At 36.6% G+C, this 26,348-nt stretch overlaps 1 protein-coding gene across 3 annotated transcripts in view; it reads right to left on the bottom strand.

Moving 5' to 3' along the window:
• The window catches only part of OCA2 (OCA2 melanosomal transmembrane protein), a 190,701-nt gene that overhangs the window by 91,665 nt on the left and 72,688 nt on the right, over window positions 1-26,348 (bottom strand). For all 3 annotated transcript variants that reach the window (XM_033053545.1, XM_033053547.1, XM_033053546.1), the window contains 6 exons: window positions 21,694-21,765; window positions 20,807-20,872; window positions 19,652-19,708; window positions 18,261-18,385; window positions 14,611-14,749; window positions 5,652-5,784 (listed from right to left, as the gene is read on the bottom strand). In XM_033053545.1, the coding sequence (XP_032909436.1) occupies window positions 5,652-5,784; window positions 14,611-14,749; window positions 18,261-18,385; window positions 19,652-19,708; window positions 20,807-20,872; window positions 21,694-21,765 (592 nt within the window). The remainder of the gene's footprint in view (window positions 1-5,651; window positions 5,785-14,610; window positions 14,750-18,260; window positions 18,386-19,651; window positions 19,709-20,806; window positions 20,873-21,693; window positions 21,766-26,348) is intronic.

The following is a 26,348-nucleotide window of genomic DNA, read 5'->3' as shown; positions in this document are numbered from 1 at the left end:
TCTCCCTCAGAAAAAAACAACCTCTCTTGAATTCACTGTACTTTGCTCAAAAGAAAATAGATACATTCCAATCCCAAAACATTTGGCACAAAATATAACTACTGCTGATGTCCTTTCAATACAAGAAAAATTGCTGCAAACCACCACTTAGAGATGATATTCCCAAGGATAAGGAAAAAAGAACCATGAAGAGATAAAGCCTCAAGAGGACAACATTCTTTTGGAGTCTTCTAATGCTTTTAATATGACAAAATGAAGAGCAAAAAAATTAAGCCATGAAGCCTACTTCAGACTCACCATAACTTTTATCAATGGTTTAGATATAAAAATTGTGACTAATACATTGAACACACTTTGATAAATTGATAAATGAAAACGGCAGAGCAATTAAAAATCTGTCAAGTTTACACTTGTATTTGAAAAACCATCAAAGTGAAAGCTTTCTGCAGCAAATAAACACAGATAATGAGTTACATAGAACTAAAGTTATTTTAAGCTCTGTTTTTTAGGAAGATCTTATGAACTTCAGAGCCATCAAAGTGAAAAACTTTGTCATAGCTTCACTGAAACACTGTTAATGGAAAGGCTATATCTTGCCAACCACTGTATACCTGTGCAATCCTTTCACAACTGAGGTCTATATAGAAAAACATAGGGGCACAAATGCTGCATAAAGAAACAGGAGCTAGTACTAAGTTTTTCCTTCCTATCGGTGATTTTCCTGTACTCATTCCTTCCATGAAAAATGTGTATAACAAAGTGCTGCTCTATTGATTCCGAATGACACTATATTATACCTTCTTTCTGCATAAGACAAGTAAAGTAATATTACAGTTGCCTTCTTGTGATGGTTACATTATTGGTGCACTAAGCAAATAATAGGAAATTGTCATATTCTCCTTGTTTTGCAATGTCAGAATACTATTTTTATCATCTGAAGACAAGAAGAGGTAGATCGGTGTTTTTCTCTTTTGCAAGGGGAATACTCTATCAACGCTAAAGCAGCTTGAAGGACATATACAGGAATTAAAGCATAAAATTATCTAAAATATTTTAAAAATATAAATATCTTCAATCTGTGGCAAGCAAATAACTATACTTCTTTTCATTCCTGATCATCAGGAGAGCTGTTGAAGGTGCAAATACTTAAAGGCAGCTTTTGATTTGCATTCTCGAATATAAAGCCACGGCCCTGTAGATACTGATATATTATCCAAAAAGGAGTAAACTCAGTGTCTAAAGGGACATTAAGACTACCTAGTTTATTTGAGACTGAAAGTCTTACTGTTCTTTCAAATAAAAGACACAATATCTATCAGAAAGATATTATCTTGGATACCAAGAGCATTCATAAGAAAGCTGGACCTTCCAGCTCAGCATGCTAACATCCACAGCAGGAGAGTTAAAATGTTAACTATTCACTATTCAGTGTTAATATCTACAACTGGATTGCAGAAAAGAGTGGAAAAGAGAATACACAAAAAAACGAACACACATTCTACTGTCAACACTGGTCCTCAAGTTTTAAAAGTATTCCCCATAAAATCCAATTAAATTAGCATTTTAGGTGAGGACAGTAGAGGGCAGAGTATATTGCAAAACTTCCACCCAGACTGGGCTTGAAGTTGAATTCTTGAAAACATATTGAAATATTCCTTTCTTTGGACATAACTGTCTTCATAAACTGCTTGCTAATTTCCTCACTTGAATTAGCTTCTAAGTGAGGACAGGCCACTACTGCCAACATCACATTAAATACCAATTATGCTTTACTGGCTGTTAGTAAAGTACCTACAAAAGTACAGATGCACCTCAGGACAGAGATCTGTCAATTTACTTAATTCAGCTATGTCACTGATGTCCTTCTCACTGATTCTAGCAAAAAATGATTCGTAAAGTTACAAAATATAAAAGTTACAAATATGTTACTAGCAAAAATAGGACTAAGGACCCTTGACCCTGAGCAGAACCCACTGATGTTATATTACACCTTATCCTGGGTGCCCTCTGTGTCCCTGCAGTGTCCTTGTGGCCTTAGACACTACTATTATTTTATGTGGCTTTTTGCATTTCAAAGTGTCTGGTGCTAAGTATTGGAGTATTCCTGCAAGTCATCACAGTAGTTCTTTCCCCTCCTCCTCTCCCTTTTTTTCCCTTTGAGAACATCTGTAGAGCTTCACATGGAAGAAAGAAACAGATTTGCTCACTCATCTGGTTACCACATTTCCCTCTGTGGCAAACAGCACTGTTTTTTTCACACATTAAGCACTTTACATATGACCATGATTAATTAGAAAATTCCTTCTGTTGTTGGCTTTACATGCTGACTCTCACACTACTGTCAGAATTTTCCCAGCTGCTGCAAACTGTGACCTACACCAGAGAGAATATTACCTGCTGTTACCACTCCTGTTTAAAGGGTGGATCTCTCTTTCAGCCAGTGAAAAGTTGGAAAAAAGAGCAAGAAACAAAGTAGATATGGGGAGCTGATGCCAAAGCTGTGGTAGGAGAAAGCTCTTCCTTTCTGGCAAAAATGGCCAGTACAATAATACTTGTCACCAGAATATGTGCCCCCCAACTCTTCTGGGGATAGCAACCTTGCCAAACACTGAGGTCCAAAGCCCCAAGCTTGACAGCTGAGACTCAGTACTGTTACACTTCCAAGGGACTAAATAATACATTGTTAACCTTTAAAGGAAGAAAAAAACTTTGGTTTCAGGTTTTCAGAGTGGGAGTTGAAACAGTAAATTTAATTCCTCTTACACTCAGATATTATTTCCCTTACATATTCTTTTGTGAAAGTGTAGATACATATAAACTTTACAAACCTTCTCAGCTTACTCTTCTAGCTCTAGCAACTTTTGCTGCATCACACAGAACAAGGAGCAGGTTTATCAGCTAAAACCCACTCTCAAAAAAGTCCTCAAAAATCCCTACATCCCTAAAAATCATTAGATTTTCTCTCTCATGGATGAGTTCTTCAGAGTCTTCCTTTCTTTTGTTAGCTACTCTGCTTGAAGGTAGACAGTGGTTCCTGGGGAAAGAACAGGTATTTTTACTGCAGCAGAGGTGCTGCAGATTAGTCTGAAAGCCAACAGATTAAAGGCACTGTTAACATATAGTGCTGAAATTAAAATAAAAATATATCTTTATAATAAGAGCACTGTTTTTAAAATTCACGCTAATCCATTTTAATAATCTATGTATCCTAAAGCAGCAGAAATAAAGCTTAAAGCACATGGTGCACAGGGACAAATGAATATGGGGAGAATAATACACCAATTAAATCCCACATAAATTGTTTAATTGCTAATTGAGGGCAAGGTGAGGAAAGGTTGGTATTTAGTTGATTAAAACAGCCGCTTCAAACAAGCCATTTGAAGTTATCGCAGAACCATTTCAAGTGGAGATGAAAGGACTCCCAGAAGCACCTTGGAGGCCATTCTGCAAATCCAAACCATGGATTAGCTATCTCCTAATGGAGCTGTATTGGTCTCCTTCTTTCTCTTCCCCTCTCACAGATATTTCCAATGGAGAGAGTGGCTCTTCAGCATTTGTTCTAACTGAACAGCTCCTGATTAGGTTTGCAGCAAAGGACAAGCAGTTGATTACAAGAACACATGGTATACAGACTAGGAGACTGCTATATCTGAACCAACTAAGGTGCAAGTAACAAAGATTACCAAGAAATTAATTGAGGGAAATATGCTTGCCAATGTTTCACTACTACAAAAAAACTATGTCAGTGAATAAAATGTACTATCCAGATTAATTTTTTTTAAATTCATACATATTTTGTTTCTTAAAAATTCAAAACATATGCTTTAAAAGTTTTAAGCCAAAAGGAAAAAAGTAGCAATTCTATGTTTTAAAATATATATTTACAAAAAAATGCTATTATGTGGGGATCAATACTGTTGAGACTTGGGAGAATTAATTTTCTTGATGGTTTTTTGTAAAATCTTACTTTGTAGGGTCACAGGGAAAGAATCTAGGCATGTTAAAGTCTGAGTTAATTTCTTTATTTTTCTTGCTCTCTGGATAAGACCTCTAAGGGTGCAGAAAACCTCAGCTGTTTGAAAATGCCAGACAGATATAGGAGAAAGGGAAATTCTCCTTAAGTGTCTTAGAAAACAGTTAGTCAGTATAATATCTAGAATATCTCAAAAATATTTTTGATCTAAATTCTGGGAATGACTTTGGCCTTTAGAGATACAGAAAGGTAAGCTGAGTGCACCTTGTGCTGAATAGACACCAAAGTCAAAACCAAAAGTCTTCAGAAGGTCTTCCAAAGCAGGGAAACTTTTCTGACTTTTCTATCATATGGGATTCCAGACACATGGTACAATCTACTGAGTAGAGGACTGTTACTTCTGCCTTTTAATAAAACCATAATCCTAAAGTAAATTTTCTCTGGAACAAGGCAAGACACTACAGGTACTACTCGTCTTGCCTAGATGAGATACCTATAATGAAAGTCTCTGCCACAGTTAGTCACCTTGGACTCTCCTTATACGAGAAAAGTAAACTTTTAAGGCCTGCAATATATCTGTTCTAGCATAGACAGCTCCATTAGTCTTGAAAAGCACTTATCTTTCTCCACAGATTACAAATGAAGTCAAGATACATCAACCGTATCAAAAGTTGTCCTCTCCATAAACAGATGCCACACACACAGCTTCAGAGACATTGTACAGCACATTAAAATGTGTGGTGCGTGGTCAGTGGAAGCCTGGACCTGACGTCTTCTGCAGCCAAAAGTGAAACAAGCATCAGTCCCAGGGAATAAACAGTTGTACTCGACAGTCTTTGTACAAAGCTTGCTAATAAATTATACTTAGTGAAATATTTCTTGCCTTGTAAAGAAATTGTGAACATTTGGGGGGTTAGTATTAAATTCAGTCACTGAAAGAGAAGCTCGGAAGAAGAAGGATAAAAACCTCAAAATGACTGAATTAAAAAAAAATAAAAGCATGAAGACAAAAAGGGACTGACACAGCCGACAGTCATTGAAAGAGCTTTAGGAAGACTTCTAGAGACTATTGAGGTGAGTGACACAAAAAGACATAGATTTGGTTCTACTGAATTGTAGAAATTATGCACCAGGGAAATTTAGGATAGGAAGAGCCACAGAGGCAAGCTGGGGAGGACTTGAAGAGTTCTGCTTTGATGAAATATCTTTCACTGACCACAGAACACTGAAAGACCTCTGAAAAATTCATTGGAAGAAAACCATCAGCAAGGGAATGCATCAGTGCACTGTGTTTGTCATGAGGGAAACCTGGGATATTTCTAAATCTAGGTTGTGAGCTCAGTACCATGAGCAGATGTTATCTGTTGCTACACAGAACATCCGATACTGATGCCTATGGCTACAATGAATGACGCAAAATATTCCTGCAAATCTTGTAAGATATTTAATAATTCATATCAAAACCTCAATATTAGCACCAGAAAAAGATCCACTTCCAAAAATCAAAAAATATCACAACTAAAAATAAAATATGAATTATTCATTGAAAAATTAATGTTCAGAGGGTGAGGAAGGTGGGTGCTTCCATCTGAAGACAGTATTGAGGTAGGCACGACTCAGTTTCCATTTAGCACGTATTTGGTGTAACAATTATAACTTTTTTCATGCTCACACTTACCAACAATTTCACTTGGCTCCTTATTGTAAAGTTTTTTGTTCCAGTAAAGAAGTCTGAGAAAAGGAAAGGAGACCAGAACAACAAGGCAGATACCCAAAAACATATGCCCTGTGAAGGCTGCAAAATCCAATCCCTGAAAATCAAAACAAAAACCTAAATTAAAAATCACTTATTTTTTTATATTACCTACAGGGAAAAGTATTCAGCTTTATGTATGTTAACAATCAATAGTAAATATAAAGCAATATAGTAATTTCCAAGTACAGTATTTGCTGCATTTCATCTGTTTCAAGGAGACAAGCCACATTACAATTTAATTCTGAGAACTAAAACATTGCTTTATAAGTTACTCTGAAACACACCTAGTGTCCTGAAATGTACAGTAAAAAAACCCAAACTGAATTATTAACTTTTACTTCTCACTTGAATCACTGTAAATTGATTTCAAATCACTCAAAGTCTCAGAAGTACTTGAATTTAAATTACCAGCTTTTGTTTTATACTGGTGGCAACAGAAATATTTGCAATAATTGTATCTGAACCATTCTTCTAGAAGAAAAGTATTACATGTCAATATTGTGTTTATTCTTCTTTCCGGTTAATAAATGAACGCATTTCTTTATATTTTGCACAATTAAATCTTTTAATGAAGGGGTTTTAAGAAAGGTTAAGCAGAATGTAATAAAAGGTTACTGCTTTCAAGCAATGAGAATTAATTGTGACAATTTGCCCCGAAACTTTAAAGTTTGCCATGCTTTGAGTAGGACATTGGACTAGATGACCTCTAGGGTCCCTTTCAATTGAATTATTCCACTTCTCCATCTTGCACTCATTGTTAACCTTTGCCTGGGCTTTTCTGAAGTAGCCTGTCCAAGAGAAGTTACCCATGAAGCTCCAAGGAGGATCACATCCAAGTACTCTGGTAGTAAGGAACTGTCTTATATTCACAAAACAGAGGTTGTGTGCACTGGTGAGCCCAGCACAGCAGATCTGTGATGCCTGGAATAAAGCATGGTTCAAGCCCCGGATAGCCCAGATTGTCCCAGCTGAATTTTCAGAGCACCCATTGATTTCCCATACTCCAGAAAGCTAGCTGATCTCCCTGTGACACACCTCTATGTCTCTATTGTTCCCTGATTTTTAACTATGAGTTTCCTATAGATCCTTTGGTAATTCCAATTCATAATAAAAACAGCTTCCCTTGCAACAACAGCTGATCCTACCTCCAGTGTGTTAAGACTATTGGGAATTTACTGCTTTAAATGTGTGTTCTTCTATATTGTCAAATGCTAAAAGAATTTATGTGGAAATTTCCTAGTTGAAATGTCTCTGGTTCAAAAAAGGAAGAAAAAGTTTCTCTATTGCACCACAGGGCATAATAAAAAGACAGATAACACAAGAAACTGATGACAGTCATAAAGAACTTTCATAGCCAGATAAAGATTGGTGCTCTTTGGCAAAAAAATCCATAGCTTGCAGACAGTGAAATAAATCTCAAACCATAAATATGCAGACCTAGGATTAGAATTTGATCCTATTAAAATACAGTTTTAAGCTTCCTGAGGTAATGTCATCCCTACTTGCTATTTAATAGTAGATTCCTTGACTCTTCTACCCCCCAGACACTAAAAGGTGAAACTATACCTCTTCATTCGCTGGCCTTTTGCTGTAACTTAGCTACAGCCATTGGTTTTATAAAAGCAGAAGTAATAGTCTTCAGGAATTGGAATGAGATTATTTTAAGAATTGGACAGAAATAAGTGACACCACAAAGAAAAATAATGTACCTTCATTCAGTTTGCCTACAAAATAGGTCAGGCACTCAGGTGTCTGACATCTCTGTAAGACAGATTTTACAAATTTTATAAAGATTGGCCTCTGGGCATCAAGTTAAGATTCAAAGCTACAGGAGACATTTCTACGAGGGATGGAAACAACATTCATAACTCTAGGAAATTTACAAATGAATAAAAAAACAATTCCTGCAAAGGCTCAATGTTCGTGAGGCCTGTCCCTAAAATATATAAACTCCATAGCTCCTATGTTAATTTCCTTAATTACAACCAATGACAAATTGACAAAAAAATTAATTTATATATGGATTGCCTCCAAGATTATAGCCAAAAAGAAAGATCATAAAATTTTGGCCAGAAAAATAATAACTTAAACCTTAAAAGGTGAAGTGGCTATAGTTCAGAAATTTTCCAACTTTGACAGTGTGCCATTAAACAAGGCAGGAAATATGCAAAATCATTATTCAGTTTTGTATGGTCTCTAAAATGGCACAAAGAGAGGTAGGAAGCCAAAATTATTTACTCTGTAAAAACACTGAAGCTACACCTGTCAAAATAGAAATGCCTAAACCTGACTGGAAAAAAAGAATTATCCTCTGAAAGAAAAATGACTGGGAAACAGGTGATTGAAGAGCAATAAAGTAGTCAGGAGTGGTCAAATTCTATTCAATATAGAATTACCAGAATAAGGAAAATTACTTTTTCACTTTTTTACAAAAAAACAGTGGAGATGAAACTTTTTAGGCTGGCAGCAACCACACCATGCTTACACCATGAAGAAAGATGCCAACTACCAGACCAACTATGATGGTAGAAATACACAGAAATAAAGATAAAGGCTAAAGTAGGAAGTAAAAAAGATAAATAGGAACCAAATGAATTTTTGGTAACTCTCAAGTTTAAACATGTGATGTCTTCATCACATATTAAAGGATCTTGAATTTAAGTAAGTAACTTATTGCAAATAAACACAAATGCAAAAAGTCACTTGCCTTTACATTTTTATTATCACATCAATTTCAAAGGGAAAAAAAAATTCTGTTTCATTCCTGAAATGCCACAATGTAAAGGTTCTCAAAAAATACAGTACAAGAAATATGTCACTTGAAACCAACAAAACTAATTTCTTGATGAAGAAAATCACCTCAACCTAGAAGGCAAACTAAAATGTTGAGGGTAAGAAGGAGGTTTCAGGTCTGACTCACAGTTGAAAGGAATTGAAATGAGATGGAGATCACAATACTCTTTAAAAAAATCAGGATTAACACAGCTTCATTATATAAGAGCTGACATAGATAAGCCTTGAAAGTGATTTGCAGACACCATCACAAGAAGAAAAAATATCTACTAGATTTTTTGGCATCCTATCCAAGAGCTTAGCCAAACTTTTCAGAGGGAGTAGCTGAGCTGAGATTCAGGATTTTGTTAAAGTTCATAATATCAGCACATTGATCTTTCATATCTCTGAGATCCCTGGTGGAAAAAAATACATGCTGCTCTGCTCCTACTGCAGAAGAGCTTTCCACTTCAGCTGAAACAAATTGTTTTCTAACATGGAGTGTGCCTATTTCAGGACAGAGCTTGCAGGACAGGATTGTCAGTGATAACGCAATCTTGGAGTCAGCTCTCTTCCCATCCCTTGCTCCTGGCTTTCCTCCCAGTATCTCCTTGCATTGATCCACAAGAGACAGTGAGTGAAAATGAATCCTGATGATCACCAGCCTTGGACAGCTGATGCCTGTAGCCATGAGGAGACTGAGGACTACCAAGCACACTAGTTTTTATGGCTGATATCAGAAAGGCTCACAGTGAAATACAGACAGTTGCCCTCCCTGATGCTTTGGGCTGGATGCTTAGCACCAGCCTTTCTGCAGCACAGAGAATGTGTTTTCAGGGAAAAAGAACACTGATTTCACACTAGGCATTGTCAGGTAGCTACTAGCCAGCTGGCAGCCTCTTGGGGAACTTTAAGAGACTAAAAGGTCTTTTTCACTGTACCAGGGATACCAAAAATGCAGCAGAGGATACCAAGGTCATGGCACAGTTGCTTCATCAGTTGCCACTGTTCCTTTTGCCACACCCCAGAAAGGACACACAGCATCTCCACAGAGCTACACTGATACCCTTTGTGGCTGTGGACAGCACATTTTATACCTCCTGACTCTTCTGCACCGCTGGGACCAGGATTCAGCATTGTAGAAAAGCATTAAAGTGCTCCCCATGTCTACTGCATACAGCAAAAAGTCATTTTCACAAAGATTTTCTTTTCCTGCACAATAGACTGGAATAGAATTGACATGCACAATAGGCATGAAATATTTTTCTTCCAGGAGATTTCAATCTATGAGATAAATACAAAACACGCTTCAAATGTCCCTTACTTGAGGCTATGATGATTGTGTCAAATTTTTCCTGTTCCCCAGTCGACAGAAAATCTAAAGATTTTGTTTTAGCAAGACAACAGCCTAAAGGTTCCACTGCCTAGAGATTCAGAGCTGAAACAGAGTGGGGATCTTTCTTTAGTTTATAGTTTAAAAATGCAAAGTCAAATGTATCAATTTCATATTAGGAGGAAGTATCATATTGTTTTCCTAAAATGCTAGCTTTCTATCATCTTGATTATTACTTTTTTCATCGCTTCTGGAGATGCGAAATTAAATTCTAGTAATTCAGACCTTTCCACAAGAAATCTGCTTTTTCAGAGTGATGAGAAAGCAAGAATTTGGGGAGCAGTAAGTAGTGTGTTTCTAGCCAGAAGGTCCTTTACTTAATACTTTAAAACTAAAAAAATTAAGACAAGCAGCACTAATTTATTGTTTATATACTGACTTAAACATCCCTTCTAGCTGAGTGACTGAGATCTGCATTGTCTCTCACGGGAGCGGCTCATCATGTCACCGAGCCAGAAATCACTGATGGTCTAACCCAGTTACATGAAGATAATGTTTATTTGAGATGCTGATGAACCTGCTTTTTTGTTTTACGTTTGGCAGTTTAATTATTACCACATGGACAGACGGTAAAAATTCTGAAATCAGATGTAAGCCCATGCATTTTAGTTCATGCACTTTACCTAAGTTTAATTTTCTCTTGAGAAAAGGAATCAATGGAACATTGACAGAAGAGGTAGAGTTCTACAGATCAATTAAAAGTTTTAACAAGTTTGTGTCCAACAAACTCAAAAAAAATAGCCTACTAAACTATTGGAATCCATTTTACCAGTGGTTGAAATATCTCTAAATATTCATATATAGGATTTCTTCTTTTTTTCAGAAGTACCTACTTTCATTCATAATTTTTTTTGTACCACCCTTAAATATAACCATCTAATATCACATAATGTTAAATTCCATTATGAAGGCAACAAGTGTCTAAAAGGCAGCACAGGAAAACCTGGTGTCTCTCAGTTTTCCAGGAAATTCCTGTTAAATGGTAGGAATAATTCTGAGTGGTATGCTGAAACCACCAAATCCCCATCAAGCATCAGCTTAACACACAAGCTTTATCACATGCTAACAAAAAGAGTAAATAAAATTATATAATCCAGTGGCTAACATGCTAAAACTGCCTTTGCCCTCATCATTACCTCTTTTATGCAGATTTAGCCTGGATACACCAGTGCACATGTTCACGATCACTGTGTTCGCAGCATCATTTTGCTCTGGAGATCTATTTGCTATCCATTCTCTAAAGAACTTGGAATCACAGCCTGTGCTTAGAGCACAGCAACTTCTAATCTCAAAGGTGTTTTTGGGGAAGTTTGAGAAGTTCCCAAATACAGAAGATTTGCTGTCCAACCCTTCTGAGAGCAAGGACCAGATCCACCTAGTTCATGTTCTATTGTGCATATAAACATGGAGTTCCTAAAGTCTGAAGCCCATATCTCTTCAAAATAAAAATACAATTTTGTTAACAGTGGCCATTCTGTAGCAGGACTCTGAAGATAATAAAACCTTTTAAAATTTTTTATATTTGCAAAATAAATTCTCCATTTACTCTTATTTTCCTTCCTTAATATAAATGCTGCTTCGTGAAAATTATTCCAACTCCAACTAAGAACAACCAAGAGCACAACAAATCTTTCTCTCCTGTTATGCAAATGTTCCACTGATTCCAGTCATGATGGTAGGGAATATGTCAGGATTATAAATTAGCAACAGCTACAAAGAAAAAAATCCTTTTGACATTCATTTGCATCTCAAGACGAGTAAGAAGGCTTATTGGTACATTTTAATGAGTAAAATGTTACAAAAATCTTATTCAAACATGGTTTAAATAAAATATTTTTAATATGATGTGAGTTTTCCCCAGAACCTAGGGAGAAAAGTCTCTCTAGCACCACAATAAACAAAAAATAAAGCATTTATAGAACTATAAGCAGATAACAGCACTCAAAGTAACAAGGCTACTTTCATTTCATATTGTTATAAAAGCCAAGGTTTCCTCCAAGGTTTCCTACAAAAGTGTAAACTTGCATCATATTTTACTTGGATGCTTTTAGAGGTTGATGTACAGCAGTAAAAGTTCAGGAAGAATGGTAAAATTCTCCTCCTGATAGTATCTAAATAAAGTAGAAAACCAAATAATCTACATAGTACAGTTCACTACTCAACTTCCAAGTACTCCTGTACTTACTGTGCAAAAAGGACCCTGAGAAGGAAGTACAAGAGAATGAAAAGGAGAATTTCAACCAAACTTTAAAGTGGAAAAAATTCCTAGAATTCCTAGAACATCCAAAAACATGACCATGATGCTAAAAAGAGGTAAAAACCAAGTATTTTCTATAGAAATAACAGAAAATATAAAATATACTGCATGAAGGAGCATTTCTAAGATGTCATTAATGCATTCAAGAACTTTCACCTCTGAAACAGTTCAAAAATGAAAAAGGAATAAAATAAATTTTACTTGATACTAGTAGGCTCCCCATGCATTTTAGACACAGAACTATGGTAGCTCATGTAACCCTTCTTCACAACACCCTTCACTAGAAGTAGTTTCAGAAACAAGACAGCAATATCTATACTTCTCTTCCTGATCAAAAGAAAGCATGCTGGAGTGGGTGGACAAGATTAGGAGCCGAGATATCAGTTCAACAGCTCAGACTGTGAGAGGCCAGATGGTGCAGCTCCCTCCCTGACCTCTCTCTTGTCTTTATCCAGTTACCCCAGCCAGCACTCTCCCAGGCAAATCTCCTTTAGAAGGGGTGAGCCCTGAGCAGTGAGGACATACCCCAGACCATGACAGTCTGCCTCAAGGCCAAGGTATTTCACCATCCTTTATTTATATACATAGATGTAACAATTGAGAATATAGAAAAGAAGCAGCATAAATTCTATGGCCCTGTGTTGCATTTAATCTATTTTATTTCTGTGATGCAGTAAAAGATCTGAAAATAATCCAGACTGAAAACATCTGGAAAGATTTTTTGTGCTTGTTTCAGACACAGAATTTGCTATAATGTCTTATTTACTAGGGTATTTATACATCTGAGTCCTCCTAAAAATATCAATAGCTCAAACAAGGAAAATGTAACATGGTTTCTTTTAAATTATGACTGCTTAATTATTTCCTATGTTTTTAGCTACTTCTAAAGGTTCCATAAAGATGATGAGTTTCTGAGTATTTAGGAAAATGACCTGCAAGTCAGGTGCTAATTATTCTCTTTTAGATCAGAAGTCTTAAATTGGTGCACAGATTTCATATCTAAAATTTAAAATTTAGCTATCAAGTTCTCAGCTAACAATAAAGATTACAGTCTTCAAAACCACCATCCAAACTAGCCAACAGCAATATATTTCAAATATTTTGATGGTAAGCATTCAGTTTATTAAGTACTGTGAACTTTCAAAAAACCTTTTCCATCCTGGACAGTACTTAATTACTTTGGGTGCACTCAGTTAATTAGAAGAGATCTTTCATAGAGCAATAAACACATAAGTGACTCCAAATGAAAAAAAAAAAAAAAAAAAAAAAGAACAAAAACATAAACTTAGGATTTTATACTACAATTCCCTCATCCACTGGCACAGTTGATTTCGCACTAGCTCAATTAACACTAAATTTCTCTAGAATTATTTATTTTGGGGGGGATGATTATGACACCTGGCCAAACCAGAAAGCTCATGCCTGGTGTCCTCACAGATGCTCCCATTACATTACTGCCCCTTCCATGGTGTTGCTTGTTGGTGAGGAAAAGGGCAGACCTTTCCCACCCCAGGAGGGGCTGCCCCTCCCATCCTGAGCAGACTGTCCCTCCTGCCCCACAGCACACCAGGGGAAGGGGATGGGAGACAGTGCCAGAGGCAGAAGGAAGACTTGATGCCCTCATGTTCAGGGATAGCAGGAACAGCTGAAAGCACACAAAACTCAGCAAACTCAGCTCCATGCAGATGCTCAGGGTTGCTAACACTTGCCAGCAGTGCCACAGCCAGTCCACAGGGCAGAGAGACCCATATGGGTGGGAAGAAATGGTGGGACTGGGATGCTCCTGCTGCCTGGTTCATGTCCGGCAGTCCCACCCAACACCAGCCACCATAGCTTTCCCTTTGGCACCAGGCACCCAGCAAACAACAGAAGAGCCAAGTGTTGGAAGCTAAAACCTCTCTCTGCAGCCTGGAGATAACAAAACATTGTGAGGAGGTGGGAGCCATCTGCAGCCTGTGCTGCACAGGAGAAGCACCCACTCCCCTCTCATACCCCTTGGGCTGTGCTTGAAGGATAAAGCGCCTCACATGTGTCATGGTTCTACAGGGGCCAAATGTCAAATTGTCTCATATTTAACTTTTGAGAGAAAACCTATACTGAAAAAATGGATGGATTTTCATCTTCATTTTCACATTCTTGGCATTTTTCAACTTGTTGCCCTGTCTGCAGCCCTCTGTTGTTCTGCTTCTTTCCTCACTTTGCCATTGATAAGGAAATCCTCACCAACAACAAAAAAAGGAAACTGGTATTCTCAGTCCCAATCAAAAAGTCTATTCTTCATCATTATTTTGTCCCCAAAATACTACTCTTGTCTGATCATCCTACTAAAAAAGAAGTAGCATGGCAGAAAAAGTAGATTATGTTCTGTTTGTATAGCTGTCTGAGGGAAGAGAAGGACCAACATTGCATAAGTCAACACTACTACTTAATTTTAGTAGCCAAATGACTGCAGTACATACCCTCTTCCTCAGCTCCTGCTTTGAAACAATAATCACATTTGGAGGATCCCCAACAGCAGTGGCAGCCCCCCCAATATTTGTGAAGATTACTTCCGCAATCAGGACGTGCCTAGGATCAAGATTAAGTACTTCACAGAGCCTGCAGTGTAAAGATAATGAAATTAACTTCTTATCCCATGCATAAATTACCTTAAATCTTAAAATGCACAAAAATTACAAAATGCAGTCATTTCACACAAAAACGGTAGGGTTTTAAACATAATGTGTCAATAAATGCTGTGTTAAAGCATTTATTGTGCTAGAGTAATTATAACCATATAAATGAAAATGTATAGATTTTCTTTACATTCAAAATGCAATTATTAATGCCTACAGAATTTATGCATTTTAAAAAGCATTTAATTAAAAATATTACAAGAATTGGACTACACAGAAAATAGCATTTCAAATTTTCAGTGTGATACAGCTTCTAAAACCATGGTCCTTAAGCTGCACTGACCTGTGGAAAACTATTCTGGTCAACCACAGGCTCTGCACTCAGCAACAGTGATTAACTTTCTTATGGGAAGCAGTGGTAGAGGATTGTGCAGGCTGCCTATTAGCCATGATTCATCTATTAGAGATTTCAGCTTTCAGGCTAGGTTTATCCAGTTTATTCTGTTCCTATTTTCCTCCTTCTCTAAAGCTTCATCATGAGTGTTTCTATTGAAATGAAACAAGAGCAAAAAATACATACTCTTTATGGTTAAAAAATCTCAAAATGTTTTTAGCAGCTCAAATATATTTAATATATTTAATTTAGTATATTTAATAAGAAGCTCCTTAAAGTGCTCTGACAAACACTGGGGTTGACTCAGTAATCTTATGATCCATTTGAACTCAGAGCCCACTTACACAGAGTAATCTTCACACAGATTACTCCAACTCACAAATTACATTTACACACACACCTGCATAATCTGCTCTGTTCTGAAGTATGTGTTTGACTTTAAACTTGGGCTGTGGTAATAAAGGCTGAAAGTTAAAGTCCCACCTAAGCACTTTGGAGTAAAAAAACAACTGCTTTCCTCCTTACAACTTATCAAAAGGTAGTTCCAGGATGTAAAGATAGAGGCCACACTTAAATTATTGTCCCCTGTATCTCATAGTAGATGTGGGGAAGAGTGTGCAGGAAGAATGCTTTCTCACTGCAGTGCTCCCACACATTTCCCTGAAAGAAGGGTTGAACTTCACTGTTTAGCCTAAGTCTGTGTTATTAAAACCTATATTTCAAAGAGAAATGAGTGTATTGCAAAAAAAAAAAGCTTAATCTGATTCACTTACACCATCACCAAGAGTGTCAATTTAACACTCAAAAAAACACTCTCAGATGGCATATATGTCAGCACATAAAAACTCTGGAAAATAATAGCTGTGCAAAAATATACTATTTCCTCAGCAGCATGAAATCATTCAGTTAAAGGGTACTTTGTAGTACAGCTGGTCCAAACATATCAATTGTGGTACAAGACCACAATTGTACTTGCAATTTTAACTCCATTCCTCCTTGATTTCCCAGTATTTCAAAATGTAATCTAAACTTTTCTTAAGTGATTCTTTCTTTTTGATGGGCCTAGTGCTATCTTGAAAAGATAACTGTAATATAAGTAAGAAAAGGCTAATTCCAAAGTTAGAACATCTTAACTATATGGCAGAAGCACAGTTCCTCAGTTTACTTATCCTAATTATATAATTCCTCATGTGTAAAAATATTAGCCTTTTCCAGTTCCCCATAACAAACTATCTTGAAAATAAGCAACAGGTAAAAGGGGGTAGTTAATACTTTTTTAACATCTTGCTACAAAATGAAGAGTGAAAAAAGTATCATCTTTTATGCCTTATTACAGGAAATATAAACCCCTATGTTCAGAGAGTCAGTAGGATTTTCCACAAGCTTTATCTCCATGGCAATGGAGACTGCACAGTGCAACACAGTGAAGCTGTAGACAATGGCAGTAAGATAAAAAAGAAAATGACCCCCAGCATGAAGCTTTTTGAAGTAGGCAATTATTTGGTTTTAGTAGGTAAGATAAAATTTTATCTTAGTTTTGATAGTGATTAAAATACAAATGTTTCCCACATAGTGAGCTTCCCCTTCTTCAGTGTTACAGGCTTATTCTGTATAAAACAAAAGGACTTGGTATACATTTAGTACAAAAGTCCATTACTTAAAGGTGGCTACAAAGGCAGAGGCTCTCCCTTCACACAAATTCACATGGAGAAGACCAGAGGCAAGGGAGAGATTTCACCTCAACATAAGAAAAAAAAATATATGGTGAAAACAGTTAACCACTGTTAACAATCTCTCCAAGGGATGTGGTAGAGTGCCCATCACTGGAGGTTTTCAAGATGTGATTGAAGACAGTGTCAGATAATCTTATCTAGGCTTCCTTTCCCATGAAAGGTTGGAACAGACGGTCTTTCGAGGTCCCTTCAACCTGGGCTATTCCAGGATTCTTTGAAAACAGAATAAATGTTACCATAGCTCTAACTGTGAAAAGGTTTTTATGCTGCATTGACTTCTGGATTTCAATCCATTCCCAAATTATATTTATCCAAAATATTTTGTAACACAGCTAAAGAAAACTTGGTGTTTAATAGTTCCAGTGCTGCTTATTGCTAGAAATGCAATTATTGATTAGGGCACGGCAAAGCCATCTCTTTAAAATATAACCGGACAGAAGACAAATGGAGCTTTCATTCACCAGCTGTTTCCAGTCTAGAAGAAATGTCACTTGCAAAATTGGTTTTTACTGCTTTACACTGCATTTTAAAGAGGGGCCATATCTTAATAGAATTTTGTGTACTTTAATGTGATAATGACTGCAAGCATTAAATCTCTCAGGATCATTTTTAAAACACACTGGATCTTTCCAAAACTGAACTGGATTAAACCGATTTGCCTGACCAGACACAGGTTAAATTCAGGTTAAACAGCAATTTATAATCGCACATTGATTAAATGTAGTTGCAAATCAAGCGTTATTAATTTACAGAAATCTGAAGTAATTAAATTCACCGTTGTCTGCTCAAAGTTCCAAATATCTAATCTCAAATTGGGCAATTAACCAGTAGCTGTCCCAATGACATGATCACCAACAGGAATAAAATTCAGATTCTCAGATTCAAGAAAAAGTTGTTAGATGGAATATGGACTTCTAAAAAATGTATTTGTCACTAATATTAGAAGAGATAACAATTTCACTAAAACATAAATTGCTATCTAAAATCGTGTACTAATATTAGACAGCAAAGGATGAGGCAGCTTTAATTTTAAAATTCTGCCTGCTTTACAGGAAAAAAATTTCATCAGCTAGGGAGCATTTGGTGCAATATGCTATTGTAGTTGAGATGTGAAGACAAACCAGTATGGTTAGCTGCCAAGGCAGTGCTCACAGGTTTCAGATACACACTCAATATTAATGCAAAGGCAAAAGGCAACCCATCCCTCTGAAAGTCCTAGCTTTTTATTCTACAGCAATGAGAGTATTTGAAGTTCTGATTTCCATTTAAATGATTAAAAAAAACCTCCAAAGAAGTATTTTGAACACATGTCTACTACTGATTGCTGGTTATAAAAGACCAAGTCCAAAACCATAACAATAAAATACCTTATGGTTACTGGAGTAAAGAGCAGCATAGTGGTAACATTGTCCAAAAATGCAGAAAGAATTGCAGCAATAAGGCACAGAAGCGTAATCATGGCCCACACCTTGCCTCGAGAGAAGCGATAAGCCTAGGAAAAACAAACAGAAGCAAAGTTAATGGACTAGATCACTCCAACTCAAATTTCAAAAACTTGCAGATAAAGCAACTTGATCAAAGCTGAGCAACAATGGGCTCAGAGCATTTACTATTCCTTTACTATTATTCCAACAACACCTACTAAATAATTTCGCAAGAAAATAATTCATGGAAGTGGGCAAACAATCCCATCAAATAAAGCACCAAGTCTGAAGAAACACCACACTCTCCTGCCAGTCATAAAGGGGGTCTGTGGCAGGAGAAAGTCTGAGCCCCCACCTTCTGCCTGCATGCCCAGGTGGACTAACACGGTTCAGACCTCCCATCGTGTCCACACCTGGGACACATTCGCCATCCTCAGAGCAGCACTGTTGGAGTGAGTCCAGAGAGGGCCACAAACATGATCAAAACACTGGAGCACCTTTTCTATGAGAACAGGTTGAAAGAGATCTGGGTTATTCAGCCTAGGGAAGAGAAGGCTCTGGGGTCACCTTACAGCACCTTTCAGCACCTAAAGGGGGACAATAAGACAGCTGGGGAGTCTTTGGGCAAGCGTATGTCATGACAGGACAAGGGGGATTGGCTTTAAACTGAGTGAGTAGGTTTAGATTAGATATAAGGGAGAAATTCTTTACTGTGAGGGTGGTGAGACTGCAACAGGTTACTCAGAGAAGCTGTGGATGCCCCATCCCTGGAAGTGTTCAAGGCCAAGCTGGATGGAGTTTTAAGAAACCTGCTCCAGTGGAAGGCGTCCCTGCCCATGGTAAGGGAGTTTGGAACAAGATGATTAAGGTTTCTTCCAACCCAAACCATTCTCTAATTCTCTGGTTGTGATTCTATGAATTACATTTTTCATGTAATCTTTTGTTCTGCTCCTGTGCAAAGGTCTGTGGTCACTTTCCATGTGTGGTCATAAAGTTAATGATAGTTCCCATATGTCTTCTGTCCCACGGCCAGGCATAAATATAGATGTTTTGCTACAGCAGAACTGCAATCCTGGGCAAATCCGGAGTGTAATACTCAGCTTAATAGTGTCCAAATGCTTGTGTAGCCTACTGGGGACCTTTAACATTCTCCTGTAGAAACAGAATTTCATTAAGGGCTTGCTTTCATCCACAAATGATCACTGTCATTTCTAACATGATAAGTGTACATTGACCTTAGAAAGGTTCTTTAAAGATCATGCATGCTGTGACAGATTTGAATAAACACTAAATTGATAAATCTATAAATATTTATAAGTACCAAATAAACCCACCTTTACTGCACAGTAGTCAAAGAACCCAGTCTCTGAAAATATGGCCACCAAAACCATCTACCAAAAGATGAAGAACAATATAATCACTTGTAACTGATATATAAAAGTTATTGAGTTATTACTCATAACTAAAGCAAAGTAGTTTGTGATCCTGATAAATGGACTTCTTATCTGACACAGCTTTGAGAATCCAATCACCCTTACATTAGAATATCCACTACAGCTGCCAGATATCTCAAGTTAATGCATCATATGGTGAAATACACTTCTCAACATAAGCAGTCTGTAAATGTCATACGAGTCTGGTTGAATTTTATTTGTAGTGACCAAGTTGGCATCATGCATTAAGTACTCAATGCATCCCCCTTATATCATTAATCAAGAAAAACCAATAAGTTTTCTCTCTGCGGTAATGCTCTACAGAGCACAGAAGATAATGGTTTCAAGAATTGCTTGCATTTTCCCACATCTGGGAAATCTCCTGTCCTTCTGTCTTTGCTCCCAACAGAAATATTTTTTTTTTCTTTATTTTTCTGTGGGGAATGAAAGGAGCAAGAAGCAGTGTCAGAAAAGCTCAGAATGGAAACCAAATAATTGTAATTTTTTTCTCTATATATTGTATATTGTGTGTTAGAGTCTAATAGCACTTGGACAATGTTTTTCACCACAGATAGCTCTGGGCAAAGTGATTAAAACAATATATAATTATAATCTCATCAGATATTACTTCTCCATTTTTGGCTTGCTTTTTTGTAGCTTCAGATATAACAGTCTGAAGAAACAGACTGTTTCATAACAGAAAACCACTCTTCCATCAGAGTGTGTTTGAGGAAGGTTTTGAATAAACAAAATTTAAAAGATAAATGAGAGTGATAATACTTGGGCCTTAAACGGATCCTTATGTTTATAAATCCCAATGATGTTTTTAGCATGTTAATACAATTTCACAGATTTAAAAAGAAAAAAAAAAAGAAATCAACATTTCAAAAGACTGCCTGAGAGGTCTGATCCTCATCTTTTTCGGTAAATTCCTTAAGACAAAAATTTTTGACATAAGTTGTCTGAGTAAATTAACAAAATGTTTTAAAGGGAAACATCTCTATATTGAATGTGATTGTTTTGGCATATTTAGAGCAAAAGATATGTTTTAGTTACCATTCCAAACAATAATGCCAGTGTCTCATAGTCAATCCACTCCACCACTTTGACCATACTTGGCCTCTGCAATCAAAAAATACAATTATGAGTGAATGTCACCTAAATTGTGATTAGCTATGACTTACAAACTCCACTTAATTGATGAACCATTTAAATAAATGTGAAGGAAATTAGTAAGTGTTCCTATAAGCTACATAGAAAGGACTCTTTATTATTGCCATTACTACTATTATTATTATTATTCAAAGTACTGCTGGCATCCTAAGTGGGTCATTATCAGGCTATTGGTTAGTCTAGTTGTTCTTCACATAACATTACAGAAATAAAAGATAACCAAATTACATAGTACACTGCAGTTTCCTTTTAGGTAAGAGAACAAAAGCATACCATTTCACCTGTGAACAAACTGGAGGGAAGTAAAGGGTACATAGTAATGGTGTGGTTATGAGAACAACCGAGAAAATCAATCTGAAGTTTCACTATTCATCACCTAAGAGTAAGCAGCAGGCGAAACAAAAGGGTTGGAACATGCAAGCATGAGATGTAATTATTTAGGGTAGTATAAAGCAATGTATTTCCATTTTGGTTTGCTTGGTAGCCTAACATTACTGAAAATAACAGTGTTAAACTAACGCTGGATTAAGCTGAAAATGTTTGTAGTCAGCTTCCTGCAAATCAGAACAAAAAAGCATCAACTGACTATTTTGTACTCTCCTTGTCTATACCTTAGTCTGACCTGTTTTTCAACTCCAGTTTCCGTCCTACCATTTCTCTCTCTTCACTGCTTTGCCATGTGCTCAGTTAGAACTGGGCAAACATGGAAATTAATGACAGCTGACACCACAGCCAGAAACAAAGGGAGCACTTACAGTCTGGTAACTTACCTCCCCAACAATAGCTAAGGCGGCTAAAGCGGCCAAAGAGCCCAGCATAGCTGCAAGGGTCCTGTGAACAATCTGCAACAAAGGGTAAGAATTGACCACAGACTCCTCTAAGCATCTCCTTACTGTTAAAAAAAAAAAAAGGGGGGGGGGGGGGGGGGGGGGTAGGAGGGGAAAAGCTCATATAGACAATTCTTTTCTCGGCTTCCTTGAGTTAATTATCTTGCTATCAAAAACAAAAAGTAATCCACAAACAAAAACCAAATAAAACAAAATAAAAAAGCAACCAACTAAGGCCTTGCCTGTGCAACCCCTGCTAGGAAGTCTCATCTCTAATATCCAGGTAGAGAAGGGCACCAGTTTCTTACATTTACCAGTAGGTGACCCAAGAAGGAAAGCAATTCATCTTCCCTAATGTAAGGATCAAAAAACCTGGTCCTGTTGGCTTCTCTTCACACCCCATGGAGAGAAGATGCATGCCCAGGAGGTGATCCACCTCATTCTTAGTAGGCACTTGTTCAGCGAGTATGCCCTGAAAATGTGCATTATTTCTCCAGGAACTCATCTGTAGTTATTTAATCCTCTGTGTCTGGAAGATCACAGATTGTGTAAAATAACTCAGCTAAAGTAAGCATGTAATTAATGAAAATTGCACTACAAAAGACTGAATCTAATTACCAGTTTTCACTATTAATGTGTTTAAATATTATTTCAACACAAGTTGAAATTATTGTTGAGAGAGAAATAAAACAGGTTAGAAATATTTCATTTGCCGCAAATTTCGTAAGAAATATTTTGCTGATAATGAACAATAGGTTGAGAGCATCTCAAGGCCCTCCTCCCCGTTTGTAAAGCAAAAGCAAAAAAGGAGAGATTTCACTTTGTTTTTTCCCTTTGATTATAAAGTTTTAACAGAAATGGTAAAGAACGACACAATTTACCAAATTACTAGAAAAATAAATATATAAATTACTAACTCAAAAGTCAAAGAAATCATCTGTCTCCTTCTCATGTTTTCCTTAAAAATGCACTGAAGAATAATTTATTCATGGCCTCAAAGTAGGAGATCAGACCAAGATTTTTATGCCCTAATGACCTAGTTGTTCAGAGCACAGATTACAGCTCCCACCAGCTCCTACAGAAATGTGTGTGATAACCCACTGGTTCATTTTTGAATTCCCATTTCAGTGCTTTGACATGGAAGCACACATATGGCCTTTCTGATTCTGCAAAAGGTGGGGAGCATTTGATAACGTTCCATAGTTGTTCTGGCTGGCAACCAGGTGCAGCAATTAGACCTTAAAGCTCTCTCCAACAATAGATGCCAAGCAGAGCTGTCCATTAAGGAAGGGGATCAGCCTTACCAGAGCAAAGCTCAAGTCTAGGCTACAGGGAAATCCTCAGAAGTCCTCAAACTCAAGGTTTTCTCCTCATGCAGTCCCCACCCACCTTAAATAGCTCTTATGTAGTTCTCGGGAAGATATCATAGGTTTTCTAAGATTTGTTTAGCTACAGATTTTTTGCATATTTCCACATAAGCACTTTTGCTGTTACTGTTGTGACACTTAATTGCTTGCATTGAGTTGACTGCGTTTTCAGTTTCCAAGAGTTTGCTGTCACCTATGGGTGAAGTTGGCTTTAAATTATGCAGAAAGCAACCAAACAAATTAAGTCATCTGTCAGTTCCTTCATTCCGGTGGTTTTTCAAGGATATACAAAAGCATATCCTGAAGAATGAACAAGGTGCAAGCTTTATCACAAAATACTTAGTAAATGTACAACTCTCCATTCCAGCAAACTATCAAATGAAAGTCATAAAGTAATGTGAAGCCTAGAAAGAACACTTATGTAAACTCTGAGACATATAAATATGCAAAATTTGCTATTTAGAAAGCTTTAGGAAAGAAAAGATTACTCTCTTTAATTTTCTTTTCACAGAAAATAAACCCCAAATAAATAACATATTTGCAAAGGTATTTTTAAAAACTTATAAATGTAAAAGCTAGGAGATGCAGGTTACAAGTTCTGACATTCTTTGAACCACAATTCCATAGAATACATATTTGGAGAGTATTATATCAAGCAAAATTTCATTATTATTCTTTCAAAAAATAGTACATGATGACCAAACCCTTTTGAAGATTGACAGGAGGATTAGTATCTTTTCAGGATGAATCTTGAAGTGTATCCATAAACAACAGCTCAGGTAGAGGATTGAAAGGGCTCAGAAATAAATTAGGATAGAGAAAGAGCTCTCAGAAAAGTTGAGAGATTTAGTGGACTTTTCAATCTAAAAAGATTTTTAAAGGTTAAGTGAGAAATCATCTCTATTCATCTGATCCTGCTCTCACTTGAAAAAGTGCATATCCTTGTGCAATGACCACGAAGATGAGAAAGACAGAACTGATGAGGAGGAAGATACAAAGCTTTTAGTATATTAGTTTGCATACTGGAGATCCCCACTTCTCATCCCAACTGCAAACCTTATAAACTCTTTGCAAAAAGGGCATCTTCGTCATCACCATCACCTTTCTTTTTGTCTGAAGAATACCTAGCAGTGCTTACTTACTGCAACAGCAAATAATAGGGCTCTCAGCCTTTTTAAAGGGACAGTAATACCAGTACAAAGGGCTACTGAAAACAATGCAGTCTAGATTTCGCTCTTTAAAAAGCAGGACTCAGTTTAGAGCTCACTGATATGGGATGTTACAAGGCTAGGAGATGAAGAAATTTTTAAAAACGGGAGTGGATATTCACAGCATTTTATATTAAAAATGAAAATACCCAAAGCTGCAAGAGTGAAACAACAGTGTCAACAACGTAGAGGTGTTGATAGCAACCTCATAGAGTCATTCAGAATAAGCAAATACTAGGAAAGGCTACTATAGCGATTTTGTTTCATAATTCTCTGTAGAAAATGTGTCTCATGATTGCCTGCTGCGTGATAAACACAATGTGCTGAATGCTGATTCTAATAGTTTCCATACTCTTAATTCAGAAGTTAATTTTAAATTAGGAGGTTAAAGCTACCCAAAGAATTCATGCCACAAGTCTTTTTGCTTGATATTAATTAACAATATCCTGTTCCAGAACTATAATGCAAATTGGATTTAGAAAGCCTAGACCTTTCCCAGATTTAAATTTATCTATTTGAAAGTGCTTTGGAATTTTTGTACTGAGTTAATCAAACCATTTGGTAGACTGCAACAGCATAATTATAAAAATTATTCTGAATTCCAAACACTAAATCTTGTATGGTGTTCCAGGAGGCAAAGGGAACATCTTTAGAAGCAAATTGAATTATTACCTGGGTGCTATTTCAGAGCATAACTTTCCCAGCTGAAATCCAGGACATGTGTATTTCTAAAATGTGTTTCTGAAGATAAATGGTAAATGATATATCGTACCAGATATTTTGTTTCCACAAGTCCTTTTTTATAAGTAATAAACAGCAGTTAAAAGATGAGTGTCCATGATTTTAATGTAAGCTTCAACTGCAGCCCCTATTCATTTATTATCAATCTTATCTCCAGTGAAGCCTGTTTTATTAAACTTTTTATTTTACTGATAAACTAATTTACATTTGATAGAGTGGCAACATTGCTGCATTTCAACAAGGATGCAGTTATTACCAAGCCTATATCCCCATACAGGTTTTATGTACTTTTCACCTACCTCCAGAATAACTGAGACCTTCCTTATAAAATCAACAGCCAAATCCCTCTTAGACTTTATAAAGTCTCAAGTTTATTTCTTTAGTCTCAGGGGGCAAGGAGGGAAAGAAGCAAAATTTACCCTAGGATAGCTTTTTGTTTTGTATCTATTCCTTGCTATGTTTTAATAAGGACTTATTGGGGGTTTATAGAAGGCATCCTCAGCAGTGGAAAAGGATTTTTCCAGTTTTTCCCAAAGATAATCAAGACAGTATTAGCCTGAAAAACTCTGAAAATCTGCTCCTCAGTCACATCCCTTGATGGAGTGAGTTATCTTATAATCTGCTGTCATGTATTTTACAAATTTTGGTGGTCTGCTTTGCCTTGGACTGTTCCAGTTGTTTTTAGCATGATACAGATGAAACCAGTCTTTCATGTGTATACATATTTGATTCACTCTTAAGCGGATCAAAATAAGTGGATCAAATATTTTGGAAAATTAATGCAGAAGTCTAACACTAGCACCAGAAGCTGAATTCAAAAATAGACATTGCAGAAAAACATTGGTAATTTAGCTTTAAAATTTAGGTAATTTTTCCTAATCATCGAGTAACGTGACTGAAAATTTGGGCTTATGATAAAAAACAGGATTTCCTACAAAGCTGAATGTCACCAAATTCTTAATTCATGGAAATTTGCTTTATTTCTGGGAAATTGTACAGTTTGGGCACAATGAAGCAATAGACTAGAAATTAATTTTATTTTTATAAGTCAAAATATGAAAAAACTGCATCACTGTACATAACTATGTCCTGCTTGGGGAAAAAAAAAATATCCTGGACCACAAGTTCACTCATTTTTACAAGAAATCAATGGTGAATCAATATTATAGTACTTCCATTTGCATTAAATATGTGACCAAGACCAGTAAAGACCACTGATTGGAGAAATCTGTGGATTTAGAAACATTAGCACATCTTAGTACTAACATGCATTCTAGTTCAT

This window comes from Catharus ustulatus, chromosome 2, assembly GCF_009819885.2.
Source record: "Catharus ustulatus isolate bCatUst1 chromosome 2, bCatUst1.pri.v2, whole genome shotgun sequence".
NCBI classification, from domain to species: Eukaryota; Metazoa; Chordata; class Aves; order Passeriformes; family Turdidae; genus Catharus; species Catharus ustulatus.
The sequence above is the reverse complement of the archived record's forward strand: the minus strand, read 5'-3'. Positions and strand labels throughout refer to the sequence as shown.